At 55.0% G+C, this 25,821-nt stretch overlaps 1 protein-coding gene across 9 annotated transcripts in view; it reads right to left on the bottom strand.

The window, feature by feature from the left end:
- Rbfox3 (RNA binding fox-1 homolog 3) overlaps nucleotides 1-25,821 on the bottom strand; it is a 427,841-nt gene that overhangs the window by 12,003 nt on the left and 390,017 nt on the right. For 7 of the 9 annotated variants that reach the window (XM_034506986.1, XM_034506989.2, XM_034506985.2 and 4 more), the window contains 5 exons: nucleotides 11,047-11,301; nucleotides 4,234-4,371; nucleotides 2,343-2,396; nucleotides 1,450-1,542; nucleotides 195-255 (listed from right to left, as the gene is read on the bottom strand). In XM_034506986.1, coding sequence (XP_034362877.1) covers nucleotides 195-255; nucleotides 1,450-1,542; nucleotides 2,343-2,396; nucleotides 4,234-4,371; nucleotides 11,047-11,268 — 568 coding nt within the window. In that variant the 5' untranslated portion in view covers nucleotides 11,269-11,301. The remainder of the gene's footprint in view (nucleotides 1-194; nucleotides 256-1,449; nucleotides 1,543-2,342; nucleotides 2,397-4,233; nucleotides 4,372-11,046; nucleotides 11,302-25,821) is intronic. The other 2 variants (XM_076935374.1, XM_076935377.1) reach the window with 1 other exon arrangement.

Below are 25,821 nucleotides of genomic sequence, written 5' to 3'. Positions count from 1 at the left end.
CGTGGGTGGGGAGGGGTGACCCCAGGTGTCCATCTCAGCTGGCCACTCCTCTCTGACAGGATAGAAGTGGGAAATCTGGGATACCAGGCAGGGACAATGGCTGAGTACCCAGGAAGGCTAGCTTTTTGCTGCCTCAGCTTCCCCAGACTTCTACCCCAGCCCCTGAAGCATGCTGGGAAAGCTTCGGTTCTCACCATTGGCATATGGGTTCCCGGGCTTCTTATTGGTCATGACCCGGGCTGTGGCATTATTGACCTGTCCAGAGATAGAGAGGAAGGGTGAGCATGTCAGTCTCATAGTAGGCCCTCAGCCACCCTGGCTTTACCCCTGGAGTGTGGCCTTTGCAAAGGAAGGCCACCAAGGCTCCTGAGCTGTTTCTAGCTGGGTGTAGGATCCTTGCCCACACTAGTGCTTTCCATGAAGCAGGTCCATTCAGGAGAGCCCAACACTGCTGGTGAGCTGAGGTCCTTTGAGATAGCCCCAGTCTGGCTAGCGGGTGGGGTTCCAGGACATTCTCTTCCAGGTAATGGCTAAGGCCCTCCTATGTGTGTGTCAGACAACTACTCCCACCACCTTGAACAAGCATCTTTTTTCCCAGGGAGGGGTCTCTGACCTCTCTCTGCAGCATGGAACTTAAGGGTGGGGGCCACTGAGGGACAAGATGCATGAGGAAAGCATAAGAAAGACAGACCCGGGGGGCTGAGTCATGTTTTCCAGACATGTGAGGCCTGTCCAGGTTGCCTGGGGTGGGGGACAATGACATAGAAGACAGAGGTGGCCCATATAGGAATGGACCAGGCAGTACCTAAGAGGTCTGGGCCACATGCCTTCTCTATACTGTGTGAGCATGTGTGAGCCCAGAGGCCTGGGCAGTGGGTGGGGTCCTTCAGCTCCTAAGGTTCTAGGCCCCTCTTTAGTTGTTGTCCTTTCTGCTTCAGGCATGCCGGGGAGCCCTGTTCTGGACCCCAAAGCCACACTGAGGAATCAACAAGGAGGAAACGGCAGAAGTGGGAGTATCTGGGTGACTCCCTCAGCTCTGCTCACTGCTAGCTGCACCTCTGCCTCGAGATTCCACAAGGCTGCAGCTGAGGCTGCCCGAGGAGTGGACCCTCTCGGTCAGGGACAGGCAAGGCTGCCCATAGCTCTGGAGACCACCCGGAGATCACATGTTTTCTGGGGCCCCTTGTGTGTGGATAGGGATGGGACTCTTCCATGGGAGGGAGGAGGAGGTCAGAGGCAGAGACCTCAGAGGGAGTCTTAAGCCTCCACCGGCCAGGGTGCTAGGCTCAGCCAAAAGATGCCGGTAGAAAGATGCCCTGCTCCAGTCAGAGGCCTCTGTTGGGCACTTTGTAGGGTAGGCAGCAGCCACCAGGCTGGTGGGGGGCCCAGGGGCGGGGCATGCTGTCCAGGACCTCCCTGCCCTGCTACGCCGCACACTTATCTGAGCACCTCAATTTTCCGGCCCTCTACGATCGTCCCATTCAGCTTCTCCCGGGCTCGGTCAGCATCTGAGCTAGTTTCAAAAGTTACAAACCCAAAACCCTGTGAGCAGAGGAGGACAGACAGGAGAAGACAGGATGAGAAAAGGGAAGGAGAGGTGGGGAAGGGGGCAAAGGGAGGGAGAGAGAAGGGGCAAGTCAGGTGAGTGAAGGACAGCCCCCAGTGTCAGAAGTCTGTCTTGGTGCCAGCACTAGGAGATCGTACTGGGGGGGCAGGGGTGGCTCCAGGCAAGGGCAGCTGGTAGCCCCGCCTGAGACCAGCCCGCACTCACCACGTGGGACACCTCCCAGGAAGACCAAAGAGATGCTGACCTGGCCAGGGGCCGTGCCTGCTACTGTAACCCCACCTTGGGGTTTTGGGTGAGAGGCTGAGGCTGGGCTCCATGGGGGAATAATCTTCCCCACGTTTGCTTTAGGAACCCACGGTGTGTATGTGTGTCTTCCTGGAGAGGGGAGCAGAGCTTATCTTTGCTGGGTGCCCTCCCCATCTACAGATTCTGAAGCCCTCCCAGAAGCCTACTGGCTCTAAGGATGAGTGGTTGGATGGGCTTGGGGACCCAGGCCCAGGGTCGGGGTTTGGGGGGCTCTGGGATGCAAGCAGGAGATCCTGGCAGCTCAAAAGAGGAGAAGCAGCCTGGCAGCAACAATAGACAGCTGGGGGCGGGGGCAGAAGAGCAGGGAGTACAAGCACCCGTGTGGCTCAGGGGTCCTCGGGCGGGCGGGCGGGCGAGCGAGCGAGCGGGCGCGAAGCTCTCCAGGAAGGAAACGCACATTTCACACGTTAGCCTGGCGGGACCTACAGCCGGCGCGCTGTAATGGTGGCGGCCTCTGTGCGGCACCCACCTTGGAGCCCCGCTCGTTAAAAATGATCTCCACGTCTAAAATTTTCCCGAATTGCTGCAGAGACAGAGAGAGGAGGGGTGGAAGACAGGAGAAAGGGGTTATGACAGCGTAGCCTTACCCATTCACTCCCAAGATGCCACCAGGCTCTGGTAAAGAGGACCCCAGGGACGCCCTCCCCTTTTCCTCAGGAGGCTTTTGTCTTTCTTAAGGCGCACGAGTCAGAACACCGGAATCCCCCTGGGCCTTGGCCTTGGGATGAAGGCTCGAGGTTTTAGTGCTATCCTCAATCTATGGCCGCCAGGCCTTTTCCAGAATAGGCGTGTGGAGAGGGAGAGGGTCATGAGTTGGAGCTGGGAAATGGCAGTAGAGATGACAGATCAGGACCCTTGATTTGGAGGAACCTTCAGGACTCTCTGAGATGGGGAGAAGAGTGGAAGCTGGGACCCGGGAGACCAGGGATAGGACTAAGTGGGCGGAGCCGGAAGGGGCGGGGAAGGGAAATGGATCCTGATAAACTGGCTCCTGGGACCCAGTACTGTTTGCCTTCGTGCTGTGGAAAAGGCTTGTGTGTTGGCTCCCAGGCTTCCTGCTGGCACAGAATACCCTGCCAGGCAGAATACATTGTTCTGTCTCTGGCCAATACCTTCAGCCCTCCAGCTAGCCTGTAGCCTCCATGATTAGTCTTGTCTCCCTCAGTGGTCTGCGAGACCTTGAACCTGTGACCCATATCTCCAGCAAGGTCCTTAGCCCGCAGCCTCCTGGGCCAGCAACTGATGAGGGCGCCCCTGATCTTACACATTCTTGAGGTGGGGCAAGAGGGCCTGGAGGGCCAGGTCTGCAGGTTCTGTGAGGAGGGGAGCCCTTTACCACGTCCTAGAACCCAGAAACATGACACTTGGGCTTTGTTAGGACGCTGTGAGTTAAGAGCAGGGTGAGAGCTAAGCCAGTGATTACCTATAGTGTCAGCCACAGGGTGAGCCCAGGCCAGTGGTTACCGTAGTGTCAGCCACTTAAGGCACCCAGGCCCAGAGAGGGTGTGATAACCTCATCATCTGAAGGTTCACTGATCCAGTGAAACCCACCCCAAGATTGGGGGTGTGTGCAATTCTAGAGTCACACGGGGCTACTCAGAGGCACGCTGTATATCCCAGCTGTGTGAGAAAGACCGAGAAGAGGGCTGAGGTTTCCTCGGGGCCTTGTGTGGTAGAAAGGGAGCCAGTGCTAGCAGAGAGGGGAGTTGAGGCAAGGATGGAGTCAGAGAAGGAGCAGAGGCAGGCTGCATGGTTCTCTGTAGTCAGAGCAGGGGCTCAGGGAACTGTAACACATTCCCCCACCCCCAGCCTTCTTCTCCATGGCAGTCCCACCTCCCGAGGACACCAGAACTTGACTTGGTGCTCAGGTCTGAAGCAAGCCTCCAGGGCAGCCTAGCGTGGGGTTGCCCTGACTGGAGCCCAGCCGTGCAAAATCTAGGGCAGCATCCAGAGCACCTGGGAAGGGAACCACTGCCTGCTTGGTTCCAATCAATTGGATTTTCGGGGTGCTCCTCCCCTGGGGAGTCAGGACATCTTGTCAGACACAGGCGAGGCTGAGGCTGTGTAAGGCCAGTAGGCTGGGCTGTCCCTCCAGGTACTTTCTGCTGGGAAGCAGTGATCTGGTCCCAGGTAGGCTGTGGGGGCGGGGTGGGGACTCTGTGGCCCCTTGGGAACAGGCGGCAGGGGAGCAGTGTGCAGATTTCGGTCACAGGACCAGGTGATCACTTGAACCTTAAGAGGCAGACTTCACCAAATCCCTGCTCTCAGCTCGGGTACCCCCTCTGTGAGCCGCTAAGGAGGCCTGGCTGGAGGTCCCCCGGGGAGACTCTGCAGTGATAGGGTGGCGTGCGCACACTCACCCCGAACATTTGCCGCAGGTCAGGGTCCCTGAACCTGAAGGGAATGTTGGAGACGTGCAGTCGTTTGGGCTGCTGCTTCTCCGTGGGGTCGGAAGGGTGGAGCTGCTGGCTGTCTGTCTGTGCTGCCTCATCCGCCTGCTGTGGGAAGGAGACTCGTTGTGAGGTAGTCCTGCAGAATGTGTCCACCCACTGCCTGCACACTGTGTGGGCTCACCCACTTCTTGTAGACTGTGTGGGTCCACTCATCTCCTCCCCCCCCCCAGCTTTCCCCACCAGCGACCCCCAGTAAAAGCTGGGTATACAATTCTCAAGGCTCATATGGCAACCTGAGGCCCCACCTTCAAGCCTTTACTGTCCTGATGATGGACCACATCTCTCCTGCCAGACCAGGGTCTGCTGTCCTTGGCCAGGTCTGCTATGAGCTACCTCAGCATAAATCTCTCTACTGAGTTCCACCCTCAGTGACCTCTTAAGTCCAAAACCACTGCTGCTCTCAAAGAAGTTCTGGGAGTTGGGGCCTTCTGGTGTCAGAAGGGGTTCACAGCCAGCTCATACACCACCAGTCTACCTATCTCTCCACTGACCCCTAAAGCCTTAGCGTCCAGAACAGGAGCTCTGAGGTAGCACACACAGGGAGCAGATGCCCCAGCTCCTGTCCTGGAGTTCCTTCTCACTCTGGTTCCAGTTCTCCCAGAGGGACTGAACTCCCCGGCAAAGCAACACCAGGCCAAGAACGCACGCTCTAATGGCTACGTTCCAATCCCAATGCCCCACGGCCCCTCAGGTTTTGGGGATCAGCTCTCAAATACATCCACTGATCTCTGAGTCTTCCTGGGGGTAGAAGTGGAGGCATCACTGAGTGGCACAGAGGTCAGTGTCGGTGGTTGTGGTTTCCACTGTGGCCTACAGAGCAGAGGCAATGAGGGAGACACAGAGGTTTCTTCCCACAGGCTTCCAGGAAACACTGGTATTCTTGGGCTATTTCAGTCGGTGCTATTCCAGGAGTGATGATGGGCATGGATGTCCTGGAGGCAGGATAGTCAGGAAGGCTGTGCCCAAGGCTAATGTGCCTGTGTCTATGCTCTGGCTGAAAAAAATGGAGCCCAAATGGACAGACTCTGCCAGACCACACTGTGGCTAAATAGCAAGGGATGAGCCTTTGGGTTTCAGTTGGAGCGGGTTTCTGGCCTTCCCTGTTTCCTTTGAGTCCCTTACATTGTAGTGTTCAGCCCAGAGGCCTCTGACCTGGCTTCTGTCAGTAAGTATCCCAGGTGACCAGAACAGAAGGCCCCAATGATGGTTCCCAGAGATCAGGCGGCAGAAGCGGAGGAGCTGGGAGACATACAGAGCTGCAGAGTTTACGTCCAAATGTCCTCTAGAGGCAACTCTGCCTTGTTGCACCGGGAGGTGAATACATGGCACAGCTGTGGACATGGGACCCCTTTCCTCTCCCCCATTCATGTGGACAGCCTGTGTCAGCAGATCAGCCACCTGTGTTTGAACAGTTTCAGTAAATGTGTGTCTTCTGAGCTCCCTTTGTGGTGCTGCAGGTATGACCTGGCCTCCCTAAGTGCTCCTGAGAGGCAGTGGGTGGCTAGAAGCCTCAGGCTTGTTAAACTGTAATTTAATAACACTACTCTATGAGGGTAGCTGGGCTTGGGCAGGAAGACATAGGTTGTAGGAACAGCCACAGTGGGCTGGAGTAGTCTGTTTTGCACCAGGATCACCTCCGTGGGGAAACACAGAACAGCAGGTTGTCTTTGCAGGAGCTGACTGGCTCTCCAGGGGCACAGTGGGGCACCTGGAGGAGCTCTGTCCCCCCAGTTCCACAGCTGTTTTCTCTGCTCTCAGTATTATTGCAGAAAGTGAGTGTCAGCTAGACTCCGAAGGAATGGCTGTGCCCATGGACAAAGACAAACCATCCCAAGCAGCCTGTGATTATTGAGGCCCGCAGCAGGTCCCTCCTTTCCTGTGGGAATCCACATAGCAGGCAGCTGCAGGTGTCTCTACTAATTAAGTCGTCTTCATCTTGGATTGCAGGAATGCAGCCTGTTAGGGGCCTGTAATGTTGGCTTCTGACCAGCAGAGGGAACCAACGAGCAATCCCAGGTGGCCACTCTAGCTCAGGGATTCCTAAGAAAGCTGGCCAGAGAGGGGGCCCCAAGACCATACTACTGAAGCTGGGGTGTCGGAACTTCTTCGTTTCCCCCACACTGCTCAGCAGTGTTCAGAAGCAAGGAAACGTGCTCTGTACCTATAAAATTGTAAGATGCGCTGAGAAACCCCTTAGCATAATTGCAAACCTCTGGCCCCGAGCAGGGCAACTTCTTTCTACCATCTACCACCACAGTGGTGCTGGTGGCCTGGCTGACCCCTCAGTCTGAGAAGAGGATATGTGCCCTGCCCCGTCCAGATCTTTGCTTGCAGTCTTCAGATGTAGAGAAGAAACAGCCACCAGGACCCCTTACGTCCCCCAGGATATTTGTGGGTTTTAGTGTCTCTCCTGTATCTTGGCTTGGTCATCACAGATCTTTTGCTTTCCCATCTCTGCATGTCCAAGGCTGGTGCCAGCTCCTGGGGGCTAAGGCAGCATTGAGAAGTCCGACCTCCTTTGCCTGGGCCTGCCAAGCTCTGCACAGAGGAGTGGGAAGTCACCTGGGTAGGATGGGCAGAGGGGTTCTAGGAGGACCATGGGCGGCAGAAGACCCAGGCTACCCCATTCCTGGTCCAGAGGCAAGCTGGGCTGACGTGGCAGAAGCTAAACTGGCTGTTGGAATTTCACTCTGCAGCCTTTCTCTGGTACTTTTGCTCCCTCGGGTACTGAGGGAAGCCGCTCAGGTGGATAGCCAGTGGGCTTGCAGGGAGGGGCTCTCTGCCTGTGGCCCCAGGGATCAATTTTATTTGAGTTTCTTTCAGAACCCTAGGCTCTGTGTTTCCATTGGATGTTGGTGACACACCATACCTCTGCCAGCTGGCCACACATCAACTAACTGCATTGACTTGTCCCCCATAGGCTGGTGAGCCATCACACTGAAGAACAAACATGGCCGGGTTCAAGGGCCGATACCTTCAACCTTCCCTCTTTCCTTCTCATGCCTACTCTGCTCTACTTTGGGCAGCCAAGGAGCCAGGGACCCAAGGCTTTAGTTACTGATGGGAGAAAGAATACACTTTATGCCTCTGCACCCGGCCACACCTCCTGCCCACCCCTCCTTGGCACTTTCCAAGTGTGCAAATGTTGCGGGATATTTGAACGCCTTGTGAACCCCAAGATTATGAACTGGAAAAACCTTGTCGTGGTGTGGCTCAGCCCTCCCACACACCTTTAATCCAAGGACTCAATAAAGTCAACCCTAGGTTAAGAGGTGGAGCAAGCAACCAGCCAACAGGGAGGGACACTGGGTTGAAGGTAGTATTTAAGAGGGCATGGAGAAGGAGGAGAGCCTTTTCCTTCTGGGACATCCGTCGAGTAGGAAGGTAGGCTGGCTGCTAGCTCTTGGATTAAAGATGCATGCTGGGACTGAGCCGCACCACGACAAGGTTCTCCCAGTTCACAATCTTGGGGTTCACAGTGTGTTCAGACATCCTGCAATGCATCAGTCTCTCCAAGAGCATCTGTGTAAGGACGGGGTGTGAGCTCTCTGGGCTTCCAGTGCTGGCACTCACGTGACCTTGAGTGAAGGCGTGAATGCTTGAGGTGTGTTTCCTCTCTGTATGCTGCAGAGCGTTCTAGCCCTATTGCTGATGGCACACAGCATCCTGTATTGCCTTCAGCCCTGGACAGTAAGAGATGTGAAACTCTGAATCCATGCAGGGGAGCTCCCGACTCTCCAGACTTCCTGCCGGGATCACAGAGGGGGGTGGCTCTTTCAAAAGGAACTTCCAGATCATGGGATACAGAATAGAGGTCTCCTGTGTGACAATGAGGAGTGGTCCCAGGAATGACCAGGGCTGAAAGTCACTGGGATTTGTTAGGGACAAAACTGCTGAAATTGGCCTAAGGACCATTCTGAGGACCCTGGTGGCCAAGGCTTCTGGAAGTAACAGATGGTTGGTGGACTGGGTCCCTCAGGGTCAGACATCTCTCTATTGCTCAATCTTTGGGCACCTCGTTTGGGCAGTGTGTCGGAGGAGGAGTCTTGAGCTGTCAGTGGGGAAGCCTGCTGGATACTGAAGGTTCAGGTCCCATAGAGACCCTGTCCCAAAACAAATAAAACCCTTCTGAGCTAAGATCCAGTACATATGTCTCTAAAGGAATAGGGGACAAGAGGATGCCAGGCAGGTATACCAACTACTGGACCACCTGCTCCCTCCTGTGCATCAGCCTCAGGCCAAGGATAAAGCAGACCTCCTGTCTTGGGGTAGGATCAGCCTTTTAGAGCTGACTTAGCGGTTGCTATCAGTGAGGTATGAGTGTGGATCAGGGCTCCTCAGAGGGAGATCTCTCAGGGGAGAGGGGCTGCTGTGGTGTCTGTGTACATGGGATGGTGGGGAGGGGCAGGAAGATATCAGGGCACTTGGTGGCCGTGTCCTGGAAATCAAGGGAGGTTCTGGGCCAGGTGGGAGAAGCTGGTCTAGACTGGAGCTCTGAGCACAGTCACCTGCTGTCCCTCAATCCTCGGCTCAGGCTGCTTAGGGAGAGGCCCAGAGAAGGCCCGAGTGAGTGGAAAGGATCCCCTAAATGTCCACAAGGACAGGCCGGAGACACCTGACCTGGCCAGCAGGTGCTGGCTTTGCTGCCGGTTAGGCAGTTCCTCTGAGAGGCAGCTCCTCCTGGGGCCAAGCAGCTCCCGGAATCTCAGAGCAGAGCACACCTGTCCTCCACTGAGCTTCTTCCAAGGTAGAAAGCTCTGGGTGCACAGATGCACCCACATCAGAGATCAAGGCTGGTGTTTTGGGGGAGGGGCAGCCCTCAGTGTCCTGCATGTTCCCAGGTTAGGCTAACACATCTGCCCTCACTGTGAAATAGACATGGTTAGACAACCTGATACCGTGACCCAAACACTCCAGTCAAAGAGCAGGACGGTCTGAGCTGTGTGCTCCTCAGGGCTCTGACATTCTCTGGCATAGCCACGTCCCTCAGGAGGCATTTGAGTACCAAGCCTCAAAATTCAGCTTGCTCCAGGGCGCTCCTAGGCAACCAATCCTCTCCCCAGCCCTCAGCTTCCTGACATCTCTGCCTTAGACTAGCAGAACCCAAAGGATGGGGCTGGTCACACCCTCTCTGCGCCACAGAACTGCCTTGGTACCTGGCACTCAGCCTGGGTTATGCAGGGCCGAGAAGTTGACTCAGATACTGGTAGTTGTGTCTGTCTGGCAGCCTCAGGGTGGCCAGAGGCTTCAGTGCTGGTTTCTGCTGTTCAGTTATAAAGCTGCATGTCTCCTCCTTATGTCATCTGTGATAGTGACTTGCTTTTGACCAGGTGAAGAAGCCCCCATGGCTCATGAGAGGACTCTCCAACTCCCCACCACCATTTGTTCATAGAGGTTTGGTCAGATGGGGCTTGTCTGCTGAAGTCTATCAGAGAAGACCTGGGCCACATAGCTATGACTTATGTAGGATCTGTCTGGGGTCACCTCTGGGATCACCTCTGTCTCTCCTGAGCACATAGAGACTGTGGACTTGATGACTTAGAGCCAGACCTCCGGTTCTAATCCAGAGGTTGGCCTTTTCAGTCTGTGGCCCACAAATGAAAGAATCCTGGTGACTGAGAGATGGGGGTCAGAAGTCCTGCATCGGAGTTGAGGTTCTGCTGGCTCTCAGCACGTAGTGTTTGTGTAGGGAGGATGAACATTGATTGGACACAGGATTATGTCAGGCGCAGCCCCAGCCCAGGTACAAGTGGAGCAGACTCTCCACACAGGGTTCACAGGATGGTAGATGATGCCCTGCCTGTGCAGAGGACAGTATTTGGATCTATACAGCATCTGTGGAGGCAGGCTTGATGTGGGGGTAAAGCTAAGGGAGCACAGCTGGAGGGCCCCTGGGGAGACGCCAGGGTGGTGCCACTCTGCCTGGGGTGAGCAGAGCGATCTGGCCTCCTGCCCAGGCCCTGCCAGCCAGCAGCCGGCTGTTGGGATGGAGCCAGCAGGGTTGGGTGGATGAACCCAAAGCCCGAGAGCAACGGAGGGGAAGGCCCACAGGGGATGTAATGGGGAAGAGTCAGAGGAGAAGCCTGAACAGCTATGGCCTGGGAGGGGGGGGCTGCAGGACAGAGCCCGGGAGGGGGGCTGCAGGACAGAGCCCACCCAGGTGGCTGGCTCTGTTTCCCACTCCTTTCTCCGTGAAGAAATCTGAGAAGTGCTGCGCTCAGCACTTTCACCTCCGAGCTGCATTACAACCACGTAATTGAAGCTATCTGATTGGAGGGCAGCCAAGCAGGTAGATTACAAATGATTAGAACTGATAGGAGGGCTTGCAACCCGAGACAGCTCCACAGCCGCCCACACCCAGGGCCCACCGGAGACCCTAGGCGGCCCAAGCCTCTGGCTCTTACGGCCCCTTAGCAGGCCACCAGCAGCCACTGCTACACTTCCTACCTCCCAGATGGGGTGAGTGAGGTCACTACCGGACTCTGTGGTCCTTTCATGGCATCTGCTCACAGAGGGGAACCTTGGTGTCCGATGAGGTGCACCTGATGTCTGGGGCTGGACGTAGGCTCACTGGAGTGAGGATCTCTGGGACAAATGCCCGACAAAGAAGCCTGACCCTGTACCTAGAGGCCCTTTCTAGAAAGTTCTACCCAGCCAGCATGTACTGGGGGCACTCTGCCCTCCAGTCCTGGGCTGGCCTGTGTAGGAAGGGTCTCTTACCGGCACTGTCTGGGTCCCAGCGATGGGTTGTGTGCTGGCCTCGGTGCCTGGCTGCTCAGGATGTGTCTGTGCTGGCGTGTAGAGGGTCATGCCGTGCTCTGGGGGGACAGGGGTCTGGCCGGAGTAGTCCTGTGCGGGATGTGGTGGAGGTGGAGCATATTCGGCTGGGATTCCATTCTGAGGTGGAGGAGGGTACTGGGCAGGGGGGTAGGGCTGGGCCATCGCTTCAGGCGGAGCCGTGGCGTCCTGATTGCCCTGTGGGTGGAGAAAGCAAAGAGCTGGTTAGAACCCCTGTCCCTTCCAGAGCCTTCAAGGATGCTGCTCTTATACTTGAGGCTGCGTGGTTTCCACACACTACTTTCTGTGGCATCTCCTAGGTCCTCCCTGAGAAGAGGCCCAAGCTCAGAGCTGCAGGAGGAGCCAAGATAGAGGTACTGGGAGCCCCTGGTCTGAAGTGGGGCACCCTGGCTGTGACCCACTTGTCAGACATGAGCACACAACTTCAGAATTCTGTTTTCTCACCTAGAGTTTAAAACCAATCGTTTATGAAGAGCGTGCTGACTCAGGTGGAGCTGTAAGAATCAACGTGGACGGACTGATCTCCACACCTGTCACCGGTGTGTACGCCAGCAATACACTGAAGTACTAAAATACAATGTCCACTGAAACCCAGCAATTCCTTGGATATGGATACCCATCTATTCAAGGAGCACCCGGATCCCCTGCTGTCGAGCCTCTTCCCCAGCCAGCCTTTCCTCCAAGGTGGTCCAAGCCTTGGTTTCCCAGTAGAAGGGGTAGCTTCACAGACCACCTTGGCAGGTTGATCACTACAGCAGACAGCTTCTGAGATCTCCCAGACTCCTTCCTGCCCCCTTGAAAGTCTGCTGCCCAGAGAAATGATGAACAACCCTTCATTGCTGACCCCTAACCCCAGCAGGGCCTCCGCAGTGACTCTCCAAGCTGGTGCCTGGGTCCTCAGTGTCAGCATCACCAGGAGCCTGGAACCTGAGGATGCAGGTCTGGCCCCACCCCATGCCTTTTGGGTACTTGTGAGGAAAACTCATTATAGGCAGGAATGCAGCTCAGCCAGGGGCCCTTCCTTCAACAGAGGCTTCCTCAGTCCTGCAGAGCCAGATGCAGGCAAAGCCGGAAAGGGAGGAGACTGGTTTACTCTGTCTGTGCTGCAGACACATCTGAGGCAATGTCCCCTCTGGGCTGGCAGTGCTTTCACTCTTAGTTTGTGTGGCCACAGAGGTCCATTATCTGAGAGGATGGGTGGTATCTTACACTGAAGCAGACCCCCAAGGAGACATCAGCAAGAATTCATGTCCTCGTTGAATGACTCTGATAAGATGAGGAAGTGCCAAGGACAGGGCCAGCCTCCACCCACCTGTGTCCCTCCAACATGGTCGCCTCTGTGGCCTGCAGTATCAGACAGATCACTTAGTAAGAACCTACTTAGAAGCAGCCACAAGGAGGCAGAGGTGGGGGTGGGGGTGGGTTTGCACGACCCTTTCCTGTTTCCTTCTATGGCTGCCCAACCTTTTGGCCAGTTGCATTACAGACCTCTCAGCCTGGCTGCATCCACCTCAGCCTTGGGGTAGCAGGAAAGTGTCAGCCAGTGGAATCCTCTCAAGCATGCTCTCTCTGACCCCATGTGCCTCAATGTCCCACCCTCACTGAGAGAGCCTCTTTCCTCAGAATACACACTGGGCCTTATTCATGGCCGCATACATTACTGGGGTTCATTTACTCTCCCTGTAGCTGCCTTTCTGGCATCTGGGGTAAACCAAGCCTAAACTGGGGCTGGGTTACTGTGGGGAGCAAGAATAGGCCTGCTTCACCAGCTTGCTGAAGGCCACCAGCTGTCCAGATGCTAGATCTACTGTGACGGTGCTCAAAGAGCCTGGCTACCTCATGGCCATCCACAGCAAATGCGAAGAATCTACCTGGTCTGCTACCAACCTTGATTACCTGATCACTAACCGTGTCAGCCTTGCCTTGCTTCATCAGGTCCCCTGTGCTAGCCTCCCTGGAACAGACTCACAGAGCCAATAGTCTCTGGTATTCAAGTCCTTTCCCTCTTCCCCACTTCTCTGTTCTCTTCCCCCACCCCCTCTCCTCTCCCTAATCGAAGCTGCCTGGTTCTTTCCCTGTCTATACAGGAGCTCAAAACTGAGACAGTGTCTAAGTGTTGGAGTGGTATGCCTCACATTGTCTCTTCCTCCTCCTCTTCCTCCTCCTCCTCCTCTTCCTCCTCCTCTTCCTCTTTTTCCTTCTCTTCCTCCTTCCCCCCTCCTCCTTCTCTCTCCCGCCCTCACCCTCCCACAGTTGGAGATTCACATCTATCTCTTTCTCCATAACAGCAAGGGCTAGAAGCCACATTACCCATTGTTACCAGACATCCTGGTGTTCAAAACAGGCAAGTGGCTCATAGATGGAGGTGTTGGAGGGCAGGGGAGAGGTGGGTGTGGCGTGCAGGGGTGGAGAGCACACAGCACCCTTGATAGCCAAGGAAGGAGAGCGGAATAAAACAGGAGACCCAAGGGTGTAGAAGGAGAGGGGGGAGGAGGGAGGGGCCTGTCAGTGGCCTGGCAGACGCCAGGGAGATCAATTCCCCCGTAAATATTTGATGAGAAACTTCAGTAACTGACGAGGGTTCACAGTTCCTCTCCCCACCCATCCTGGGGCTTTGGCAGTGAGTCACTTTGGCTGCCGGGGGTGGGGCTCTGACCTGGGCAGCTTCTTAAAGCCTTTGAGTGGTAAGTGTAGGTAGTTGGGTCTGAAGGCCGCGAGGCACCACAACTCTCCTCAGCATGAGGTGAAAATACAGAGCAGGGTGGTCTCACCCAGGACTCATACAGTGCCATCCATTTATTCTGTATCCTCTGGCCTATGGTACCACAGTGACTGGCTGCAGATGCTAAAACCTTATGCTTGGAGGTGACCAGAGCCACCTGGTAGCTTAGAGGTTCAGGTAGGTATTACCACATCTCCCAGGACCTCAACTCTGTCATTACCATCTCTTCAAGGGTCCTTCCTCCTGAGAGGGCAGCAGTCTACCTGGGACACATCCCTCTCCCTTCCCTGGAGAGTTCAGTCTGAACCAAAGATTCAGTGACAGTGACTACTCTTCTGGTCCACGATTCCCCAGCTAATGCTAATGCTGCCACCATGAATCCAGAACCCAATCTCTTAGGCCAACTCAGTGTTCCTATTCTGCCTCGACTCTCCTGACTTCCTGCTTCTGTTCCAACCCCTACAGTCTGTCCTCTGTAGAGTAAAGCCCTAAGTCCTCAGGGCACCCCGAATCCCTGCTGGTGGCCTTTGTCTCCTGTGTCTCTTCTCTGGCTTATTTTATTCAAATGCCTTGTTGCTCCATGTCCACCCATCCATCTCTTGGCTCTTCCTCCTGTGAAGATGCTCTTCCCTCAGATCCCTGGGGTGGCATCCTCAGTCCTGTGGTCTCACTGAGGCCTTTGTAAATCAGGGTCCCTGACTTGTCACTCACCATTCCTGACCCACACTCTCCTCAGTCTGTGAGCCTGCACCCAGATGTTTATTTAGGGCCACCATCTATCTCCTACCCTATTGGATGTGACATGGTCTCAGGGGAACGGGCACACGCCTGCCTGGCTGCGATGACCCCCCCCCCCCCCCCAGTGTCAGAGTCCCATGTGCCAGAGTCTCCAGAGAGACTATGACAAAGAGGTACCAACGAGGAAAGACCAGATGTGTTTGAGGATGAAGAGGGCTGTCTGTGTACACATGCTCACTCACCAACAGCCCTGGGAAGCGCTCTACAAGACAGGAAGCTCTAGCTTAGGGCCATGAAGCTTGTCCTCAAGGGACTCAGGTTTTGGACGAGCTTCATTGGGGGAAGCCCCCACTCCCACTTTGTAGCACCAGCCCAGCCTACCCGTGCCCCCCATGGCAGGTACCACAGCGGACACTTTTACATATGGATCAAAGTGCATGAGAACGGACAGAGCAGGTGAGGCAGAGCAGGGACCAGTCAGAGACCTGTCACCCACATGGTTCTGAAGACTGGACAGAAGGCTGGCAGGAGTCTGTAGATGACCAGTCAGAGACCTGTCACCCACATGGTTCTGAAGACTGGACAGAAGGCTGGCAGGAGTCTGTAGATGACCAGTCAGAGACCTGTCACCCACATGGTTCTGAAGACTGGACAGAAGGCTGGCAGGAGTCTGTAGGTGAAGAGGGGCAGCCTGTTGTGGTGGTCCCAACTCGTTTCAGCCAGCTGGGAGCATCTTGAATAGCTCCAGGCGAGCAGGCTGAAAACTGGCAGCATCATAGGACTCCCATGGGCTGGGGTTGTCCCAGGGGAGAGGATGTCGTCCCAGGTCAGGCATTTAAAAGCATATTAGGACTGGCTCCCTCAGCTCACACCACAGCACATCCCAGTCTTGACCCAGGGCTTGACATTGGGGTAGACAAATGATACCACCCATGGTGTCTACAACACCTGGATTTGATGATGTAATTTTAAATGAAAAGTAAAAAAATTATTATTGTGTGTGCATGACATGTATATGGGTGTGAATACAGCATGTGTACTGAGGAGAGTTAGTTCTCTCCTCCACCTTCATGTGGATTCAGGGATAAAACCTAGGTCATCAGGTAATTAGGACAAGGGCATTTTACTCTCTGAGCCTTCTTGTCCACTCTCAATGTTTTGAAGTGGTGTGATCTCCACAGCATTTGGGGAGTCCTCCTTGAAGCCCCTATTACAGGGGTTGAGGTGAGTCTGTGCCCTTGAGGGGGGCCCTGGCCCAGGGGTATACTGTTCCAGACAGCATGGTGAGGGTTGGATGGTGGGGAGGTCTCTAGGGAGCCTGTTCTACCCCCTGGCAGGAAGAACTTGGGGTGATTCACCGTGAACAGGCTTGGGTGTGGGAAGGAGGCAGAGATATCATCTCTGCTGCTATGAGATGCCACTCCTCGAATCTGCCTACATCCTTTTCTGCCGGTGCTCGGAAAGGCCGACAGGTTCAGGTGGGACAGCTTGCCCTCGGGTTCTCAGGTGGTCGGGGTGGTAGGGCGGTATGTCTGGGTAGGGTGCTTTCTCCCCTGGCTTCCTCTAGGAAGCTGTCTTGGGCTAGCTCTGTCTTTGATCAAGGACCTAGTCTCCTCTCCCAGAAGTCCCTCTCTGAGTCACCCCCTTCCTGGTTCTAGTCACTGCCTCACTGTCCCTGTGGTTCTTCTACTTGCCCTCACCAGGTAGTGGGTGGGCTACCTGCATTCTTGGGTCCCACTGACACACAATGAGTTGAGAAGGCTCTTCTTGCTTTGAGGTGGGCAGACCTTGTGGCTAACTGCTAATCCCAGAAGCTTGGCCTGGGTATTTGCATTTGGATGGCTGAGCCTTTGAATCTGGATCCCAATCATGACCCATTACTTCCATGGCTGAAAGGCCTTAACTTTTTGGTCCGGAGCTGTGGAATGGGACAGTGACTTGTCCCCCATAAGGCCAGATGAGTGAGAAGATCCTTTCACCTGCAGGGCTCTGTAGCTCAGGAGGCCTGTGGGGTCCGTATTGCTGGCCTAGCGTCCTCAGCCTGTGTCCTGCAGTCTGTATGTGGGGTGCCATGCTGGGGAAGGCGTTCTGGGTATATGTAGGCTGATGGGGTGGACAGAAAGTTGGAGGTCTGACAGCAGCTGGAGCCGCTCCCTGAACGGCCTGGCCACTTGCCTTCTACAGTCCATTGCTGGCTCTCTCTGCTCCCAGGCCCTCCAGGACAATTAAGATAATTGCTCTCGGACTCCTCACCCCTGGAGGGAGGGTGCTGCCTGCCCAAGGTCTGGTGGCCATGCTGTTTGGAGGCAGGGCGAGTGGGCACTGGGCCATTTGTCCCCACTCCTGGCAGTGGAGAGGAAGGAGCTACAGCCTCATCACCAAAGGGCTACACAGGCCATGGTCCTGTGTTACCCATGTCCCCGAGATGGGCCCCTACTGTACGTCTGTGCCTGCATAAACATGGAGCCTTGTAGCCACCCGGTACTCAGTTAATCCTCATGGAGCCTTGAAAGAGTGGACACTGGGGCCAGAGACCAAGGGAGCTCCTCACTCCCAGCCCCTCCCTGTCACACTGGCTGTGGAGTCATGTGTATCTGGAAGTCTGATGAGAAGGAGGGTCTGGGTCCTGGGTCTCATGAGGGAAGCCAGCATGGAATGTCAACTTTGAAAACCCCGGAAAGAGGCCAGGGCAGAGCAGCCTCACCCGGGCAGGTGCTGCCTGCTCCATGAAGGGCCTAACTGGAGGCTCCTGCTCTGAACTTCCTACCCAGACCTTTGCAGAATTTAGGGCCTGTGAGGCGGGCTGGCTGCCCTTGAGTCTAACCTCCAGCAGGTAGGTAGTCTGGGTTCTGATGTGGAGTGACCCAGGAGACGCACTGCTGGATATGTCTGTGACGGTGTTTCCAAGGATATTTAACTGAGCACAGAAGACCCTGGATGTGGGTGACACCTTTCCTTAGGCTGGTCCTGAACTGAATCAAGAGAAAGCGGCCTAAGCATCAACCCTCTCCGCTTCCTGACTGTGGATGCCATGTGACCAACTGCCTCATGTTCTTGCCACCGTGCCTTCCCTGATCCATGGCCACCATGTCACCACGGTGAACTGTGCCCTCAACTGGGAGCCAGACCCTTATAGCCTTAGGCTGATTTCTTGTCAAGCATTTTGTCAAATGTATCAGAAAAATTAACTCATACCAGTGATTTCAGCTTTCTGATCTCCCTCCTTGGAAGCAGGGATGACCCTGCCCCCAGCTCCCTGACACCAACTCCACCTAGAAGGTGCACTTATGTGGGGCTGGAACTACCCCTCTGGACATCAGTTGTTTCTGTACCATTGTCTCTGGCTATAGTTGAGCAAGGTAAATATTCCTTTAGTGTCTAAAGGTGACAGCTGGAGACCCAGCCTAGCCTGTCACCACCAGTGAGGTGGCTTGTCACACCACTCAGACAGCTGAAATTCTCTTCCTATGCATAGATCTATGCATAGACCACCAATTTGTCCTCTGTGGGCTAACCCTCTGACGAGCCGAAGAATCCAGTACAGCATTAACCAGCTTAGTTGTTCCTTGCCCAGACCTAGAAGTTGAATATCGCCCCCTAGTGCCCAGGTGAAGAATTGTAGGTAAATGTAGGTAAATGACGGGCAGGCATTTTGTCCGGATCCTGGATCCACACCTAGCATCTCCAGAATGTGGTGGTAGTGCCTACACTGGGCCCCGACTCTTGCTCTGCACTGAGAGCCATTTCTCTTCTTGTTGCCCACCTGTAGAAGGGAAGGCTCACAGATGCAGTCTGTGAGTATTCAGGGGTCCTGGTTAAGAGCAGATGTTGGCCTTTGGGGGCTGCTGGAGATAAATGTGACAAGGGTCAAGAGAAAAACAGATGCCTAAAGAGGCCAGGATGCAGAAGGAGGTGGTGGGGTAAAGCAGTAGCCAGAGTCTTGGGATGTCATCCTTCTTTTTTTCCCTTCTTCCAATGTGCACAATACAGAATGGTATAATTTAAGAGACAATTTTATCACAGAACGATGAATATGTTGATGCCCAGGTAAGGTGCCTGGCAGCCACTGGCCATCATCCCCAGCAAACCCATGTCAGAGAACTTCCTGTGTACCTGCTGCCACACTGTGGGGTAGACATGGCTCTGGAGAAGCCATGTGGCCACAGGGCTCCAGGCAGAATCAGCAAGATGGGTTGGAATACACACACGGGGAGGGGAGGGTAAGCCTGGTTGCCAGGGGACTTGAGTCCCCCTGTCCCAGGGTCCTAGGAAAAGGGTCTGATCTCATCGGTTTACTTCTCCTCGCTGTTGCTGCGTGTTGCAGGGCTGGCAGTCTTTGGAGCTGGGCACATGCTCAGGAAACATGAAGTAACTGGAGTTATACCACCCAATGGTGGGCCTTCCTGAGGTGGAGGCTGAAGGAAGTGGTAGATTCCTAAACACTGGGACTTCCTGTGTGGCTCTGTGACAGCCGGGTGCTCCTGCATCAGCACCGAGCATCCCTGTGGTGACTCATGCAAGGGTTCGCTGTAAGACAGATGGGGGGTGCTTTCCTACGGATGTGGACGTGAGCCTCATTTAAATAACTGGAAGACTGCAGAGGAGCCAGCAGTGGGTGCCAGGGGTCCTGTGCATCCAGCGCCCAGCTCTGCCTTCAGCTGGAGGTGTCTGATAGAAGGGGATGCAGGAGACCTATCAGGCCACAGCCTGATCTCTCTCTTAGGTTCTTGCCTTCTGCCTCAGTTGCTTCCTCTGCACAGATAAAGGTCACCTCCATGGTTCACAGTCTGTGCCAGTTACTTTTCCAATGGATTACTTCCATCAGACTGCCTGGTGGGCATGTACGGCATGTATGTGAGGTGAGGTGGTTTCTTCTTGTTTTGCATCTTCCGAATTGCTGAAATGTAGGAGGGCCTAGCCTCTCCTGAGCAGGTGGTCCTGGACTGTACAAGGAAGCAGACTGAGGAAGCCAGGAGGGGCATGCTGGTAAGTGGCCTTCCACTTGGTCACTGCTTCAGATTCCCTCAGTGACGGCCAAAGCAATAGGACATGGGTCTTGACTCCATGTTCCAAGTCTCAGGTGGCACTGAATGAGAGGAGGGTCCCACCAGATAGGAGAAGAGGCTCATGAGTTGGGGGAGGGGCACTTGCCCTTCCTTTCCCATCCAGCTCCTCCCAGATGTCCTTTTTTTTAAGGTAAACAAGCCATTAGACCCTCCACAGGCTTCCTTTTCTGGTCTGCAGGTGGCACCTTAAGTTGGGTGTGCAGATGTCCTGCAGGCGGCCATGCCAAAGTGAAGAACTGTTAGCAACAGCCCTGTTTAGTCCCAAGGTACTAGAATTAAAATTTCAGAGTACTGCAAAGTTTCCATCAGAGGTCAAGGACTTTTTCCGGTCTAAGCCCCCAGAATGTTTCAGAACCTCAGCTGTGGAGGATAGAGCTCTGAACCAGGGGAACATGAGCTCAAGGCTTTGTGCTCCCATTAGACTCAGGCACATAGTAGGCGCTCAGGCCCTGCTGAGGATGGCAATGGTCTGTGGTGGCAGCCAGAGGATATAATCCCATGGCTGCCTTTAACCACAGAACAATACTTCGACCTGGCGTTTTCCCATATTAGTAAAGAAACTCAGAGTAGGCAGGGTTGCTTGCCTATACACAGCCAATATCTGGCCAATGTAGGATTTTATTTTATTTATTTATTTATTTTGGTTTACAAGACAGAATTTCTCTGTGTAGCCCTGGCTGTCTTGGAACTCTGTAGACCAGGATGGCCTCGAACTCAGAGATCCGCCTGCCTCTGACTTCTCCAGTGCTGGGATTAAAGGTGTATGTCATCACCACCCAACTCAATTTAGGATTTTAAACCAGGCTTGCTTGACTCTGCCATCTGACTCTACCTGCTAGGTATGGACTCCTGTTCAGATGAGAGTAGGAGGGTGTACCCTCTGCCCTAGTGGCCTCAGGGTTTCTGCTAGGTGGATGTCCTGGTCCAGAATCACTACCGGGATTCTGTGTACCAGGAAGGTAATGTGCTGAGAAACACTTGAGGTGACCTCAGGGGATTGTCACTATAGTGCAGGTCTGTCCACTTCCCTGGTGGGAATGCTTTGGTAGGATTGCCAGTCTATGTCACTCGAGATGCAGCTGGGCACAGATGCCCAGTAGGAGTTTGCCCCTAGGGTAGAGGACCTGCCTCAGGGAACTTTGTGCACCCCTTTTGTTCAGCAGGAGTACAGGGAAGCCAGAGATGAGGTGGTAACACAGTGGGGGGCCTGGGAGCAGGCGTGCAAGGGGTTCATGCAGGAAAAGCCCCAGTGCCACGGCAAGAGTCTCCCCGAATCACATGCTCTTCCTACCTCTCCAGTCTACCCTGTCCCAACAACCCTCTTAGTACTGCGGTCACTAAGTATGCTGGACCCACTGTGAGCCTACTGCTCCACCCAGGGCCCCTTAGGCTTTCTTGCTGGTGTCCCACCCACTAATCTTCTCCTCAAAGACTTTGGAGCCCTGACTCTCAGAGGAGCCCAGTGCAATGAGAGTCTTCCTCTGTCCCTGGAACCGAGGTGGACCTCATGAAGATGACCAGGCCCTAAGCCCAGAGTCTCTCAGCAGATTAATTTGCCAAATGCCCCAGGTCCTGCCACTTGCCACCAGCAAGGAGTCCTGGAGGCTGGGTTCCAAGGTCCCTGCCATCCTCAGTCTGCTAGTGTTCATGTCTGACTCTTCTCTCTTTCTGATTCACAGCCTCTAGGTTTTCCAGGAGGCTGCAGGGCTCTCAGTGCTACGGAGGACACACTGGGTGGGTAATGGGCTGAGACACTCACTGGGTGGGTGGTGGGCTGAGTCACTCACTGGAGGGTGGGTAATGGGCTGAGTACTCTCACTGGGTGGGTGATGGGCTGAATACTCTCACTGGGTGGGTAATGGGCTGAGTTACTCACTGGAGGGTGGGTAATGGGCTGAGTACTCTTACTGGGTGGGTGATGGGCTGAGTACTCTTACTGGGTGGGTGATGGGCTGAGTACTCTCACTGGGTGGGTGATGGGCTGAGGATTCTCACTGGGAGGGTGATGAGTTGAGTACTCTCATCGGGTAGGTGATGGGCTGAGTCACTCACTGGAGGGTGGGTGATGGGCTGAGTATTCTCACTGGGTGGGTAATGAGATGAGTCACTCACTAGGTAGGTGGTGGGCTGAGTACTCTCACTGGGTGGGTGATGGGCTGAGTACTCTCACTGAGTGGGTGATGGGCTGAGTATTCTCACTAGGAGGGTGATGAGCTGAGTACTCTCACTGGGTAGGTGATGGGCTGAGTACTCTCACTCACTGGGTGGATAATGGATCTTCTAGCATATGGAGGCCACAACCTCGCCTCCGTGGAGCCTGGATTCCCACAGTGCCCACTCACACTCACACTTGTCTCCTGACAGTTCCCTGCAGCATGCTGAGTGCTCTGCCTTAGCCTAGGCTTGGCCCTTCTAGCCTTTGCCTCCCTGCTGAGGCTGGCCCTGTGGTGAGCCTTTGTGCCCTGGTTCATTTCCATGTCTGCACGACTTGAGGTCACGGCAGAGTAGGGTATGTGTGCACAGCAGAGAACCCGTGGGGCAGCTTGTTCTATGTGTGCCGCCTGTCATGGTTCTATGTGCACTGTGTATTCCATGTGTGCGGTCCATTGGCCTTGGTGTGCTGCCTGCTGTGTAGGCTCGTGTGTATTGTGAGTTCCCAGGGCTGTGTGTCCTTCGGGCTTGCTGTATTCCTTAGGTTCTGTATGCACTGGGTTTCATGTGGACCTCATGCTCACTGCCAATGCCCTGAACCTGTGTGTCCTGTGCTCCACAGAATAAGTGTGCACCGTCTCTCTGATGCGTGCATCTTCCCTGGCCCTGTGTACCCTTGGGTGCAGAGCACAGGAGGTCTGCTCTGTTTGGGAAACGTCGTCGTTTCTTCTGTTCCCGGCTGCGTCTCGCTCACGAGTATGACCACGAGCATCATGGGTGAGTGTGATCTCAGACCTCAGGGCCTTCCCACCATGCTGCAGTCACCCTGGCTCCCATCTGTCTTCACATTCCCTGGGCTGTAAACCAGGTGTGCCCCCGACCATCCAGGCATTTTACAAATTGGTCCAGAAGCCACAACCTCGCCTCAGTGTCTCATAGACCCGCTTTCTCTCTCCTAACTGTATCTCAGTCTGATTGTTTCTCTTTATAATCTCATGAATTTAATTCTGTAATTTAAGGCCATTCCCAGAGTGGACTGGCATGCTTCATCAGGTGCGAAGGGGGTTCCAGGCATTAAGACACAGTAGGAACTGTTGGCCCTGTCAGAGCCCTTTGCCCAGCTACTGACAGATACCCTGGACGAAGGCTGGCCCCAGAAGAATCCTACCCCAGTACCCACAGCTCCCCAGCCCAGCCTCTTTCTGCTTAGGGCTGGCACAGATCTCAAGCTGAAAAGCCCCGGGCCGAGGGAAGGATTTTCGCACGATTAGGCGGTAATTCCTTCCAAGCTCACGGCATACCAATCACACGGAACGGAGCGCCATAAATCTCTCCCCCAGCCTCACTGTCTTGCCTGGGGAAATGAGCCAGGAGCCAGGAGCCATCCCACTGATGGCTTCTGGGAAAGCGGTGGCTGGAACACACAGGGACAAGGTTTACCCTTGACTGCCAACCAAACCAATGGGGATAAACTGTGCCCCTCCTCTGGGGCCCTGTGGAGCGTGAGGCCACTGGGCTGGGTTGAGAATTGAGGCCTGGGGGGTGGGGTGGGATCTTAGTGGGGGCAGATGGTGGGTGGAGAAATGCTTGGGGTTAGCGAGGGAACCCGGCGACCTGGGCCAGTCCCTAGCGTGGTAAGTAGACTCTGGCACCATTTGCTGTACTTTTAGTAGCACTGCAGGCTTCTGGCCTATAGCTCTTCATGCGTGCATGCCCACAGGTACTGCCGCATGAAGGGGTGCCAGACACTGAGGGGCTTCTCTGGGGACAGGCAAGGCTATGGCCTGCAGGAAATGGTGTCTGTGGCTGGTGTGACAGGCAAAGCTGCCAGCAATACCAGAGCTAGTGGGCAAAGAATTGGGAGCGGGGAGGACGACTGGGCACTCTGTTCCTGTCCCCCAAGAGCGCGCTTGGGGCAGTGGCTGTCCACTCACCTCCAGGAGGTACCAGATTTAGTCAGCACCCACTGGCTTTTCTGCTGGAAGTTAAAAGACTCAAGAGGGGCAACAAAGAAGAAGGAGGGGGGGGGGCAGGAGGTAGCCAAGAAGGTCCCAGCCTTAGTGACAGAGCACTCCTGCTTCCAAGACCTAAGAGAGGTCCTGGGGAGGGCACGGCCCCTTCCCAGACATGATGCCTTCTTCATTGCTGTAGACCAGCGTGCTGGTTCCACAGGAGCCCTGTGCCCTGTTCCCAGTAACTTCCCACTGCTGCTCAAGATGGGGCTTTGTTCCAATTCACATACAGTTTCAGTGATGCTCTGAGGGGCTCCACACCTGGCCTGAGTCACACAGCCGCATGGCAAAGTGGCCAAGGCTAGTGCCCGGGGCCCAAAGGCTGTGCCACACCCACAGGGCTCCTCTTCCTTCAGGACCTACCAATGAGCTAGGGCATGACAGCAGCCAAGGGAAGCAGGGCCCTGCTATGCTCAGAGTGGAGAGGGCCAAGGTTGGGAGATACCTGTGGCCTGCCAGCTGGGGCTGGCGCAGGAAGCAGCAGAGTTTGCAGACATATTGGAGAGGTAGAAAAATGAAAAACCGGAAGGGAGGCATCTCCAAGGAGGCCACAGCCCAGCAGGCCCCCATCCCCACACTGCAGCTCCCACAGGTCACCCTATCCCCATCTGCACTTCAGCTCACTCAGCCAAGCATGGCTTGCTGAGGCCAGCCCTGTCACAGTGACACAGACTGCACAGATTCTCCGCTGAAGTCCCAGGCCTCCTCTTTTCCTCCCCAACATTCTGGAGGCCACCCGGCACCTCCGCTAGGAAGCCCTCCAAGCTCTCACTCCCCACTTTTCATCTCCACCTTGCCTGTTTTCTTCCTTACTCCAGGCTTGCCAGGAAGGTACAGACAGAAGTGAATGTTGGTAGACTGACTAGGGACATCAAACCTGACTCAGGTTGGGAGTGACAAGAATGTCACTGAGCCAAAGCTCCCTCCCTGGAGGGGCGAGTTAGAGGACGAAGTGAAGGTTCAGTTGCTGAGAGGGTTTACTCCACGTGAAAGGGCACAGAAACCACCATGCCTCTGGGTCATGTTCTCCCAAGGTCCCCTGGCAGCTTGCTCTACGCAAGAGATGAGGTCTCTTCCAGGCACAGAGGCACCTCATAGCTGTCCCCTGTGCATCCGTTAGAGAATATTAGCATTATTAATTACCCGTGGTCTCCATTTAGCAAACGGAGCAGGCTGTTCAGCAAGGTGTCCAGGACATGACGTTGGCTAGCGGAGGCACTGCAGGGTACCAGCAGGAGGCGGAGCAAGCAGGACCTACCTAGGAAGCAGCCCACAGTCTGCACCACAGCGCCAGGTCCCTCCCACGGTGCCCTCGGGCTGCCAGCATCCCCCTTCTAGCTACTGTGGGCCGCAGAAGGACACAGAAACAACAATTTGCAAAATGTAATTAGGAAGGGAAATCTCCCTGCAATGAAAATTATGTAATGCATCCCACAGTCAAACACCCACCCGCTGGATTCTGGTGTGAGAAGCTGGGGTCTGTCTGTCCTTTGGGATAATACCCTTAACAGGCTCTTCTTCCCGGGATGAGCAGAGTTGGGGCAGTGTCTCTGGGATGGGAGATGGGCGGAGAGGAGAGGGCACTTATGTACTTAGAAATGTCTACATGTTTTAGCCACACACGTGGGACACTGCTGGGAGACAGAAAGTTCTCCCTTATGCGAGGAGTTCAGATTCTGCTCCCCCAAATCAAGCCTGAAGAACAGTTGCACCTCTTGAGAAGCTCCCAGAAATGCAGACATTCAAGGGCCAGAGCAACACACCCCACCAGACCCATGACCACAGACTGGATGCCGTGGTTGCAAGCCACACGCACTCGAGGTAGGACCTGGACTTTGGGCCCCAGACCCAGCTGAGACTACTCTGAGCTGACAGGGAGGCACTTCCGTGTGGGGCTGAAGGGAAGAAGGGGTATGCTCCCTTCAGCCTGAGAACATTTCTGAACACCAGGTGATAGTGGCTATGAGTGGACGCTCGCATTTCCAGAGCAGAGCGCCAGCCACCTCCA

Source organism: Arvicanthis niloticus, chromosome 6 (genome assembly GCF_011762505.2).
Source record: "Arvicanthis niloticus isolate mArvNil1 chromosome 6, mArvNil1.pat.X, whole genome shotgun sequence".
Lineage (NCBI taxonomy): Eukaryota > Metazoa > Chordata > Mammalia > Rodentia > Muridae > Arvicanthis > Arvicanthis niloticus.
The sequence above is the reverse complement of the archived record's forward strand: the minus strand, read 5'-3'. Positions and strand labels throughout refer to the sequence as shown.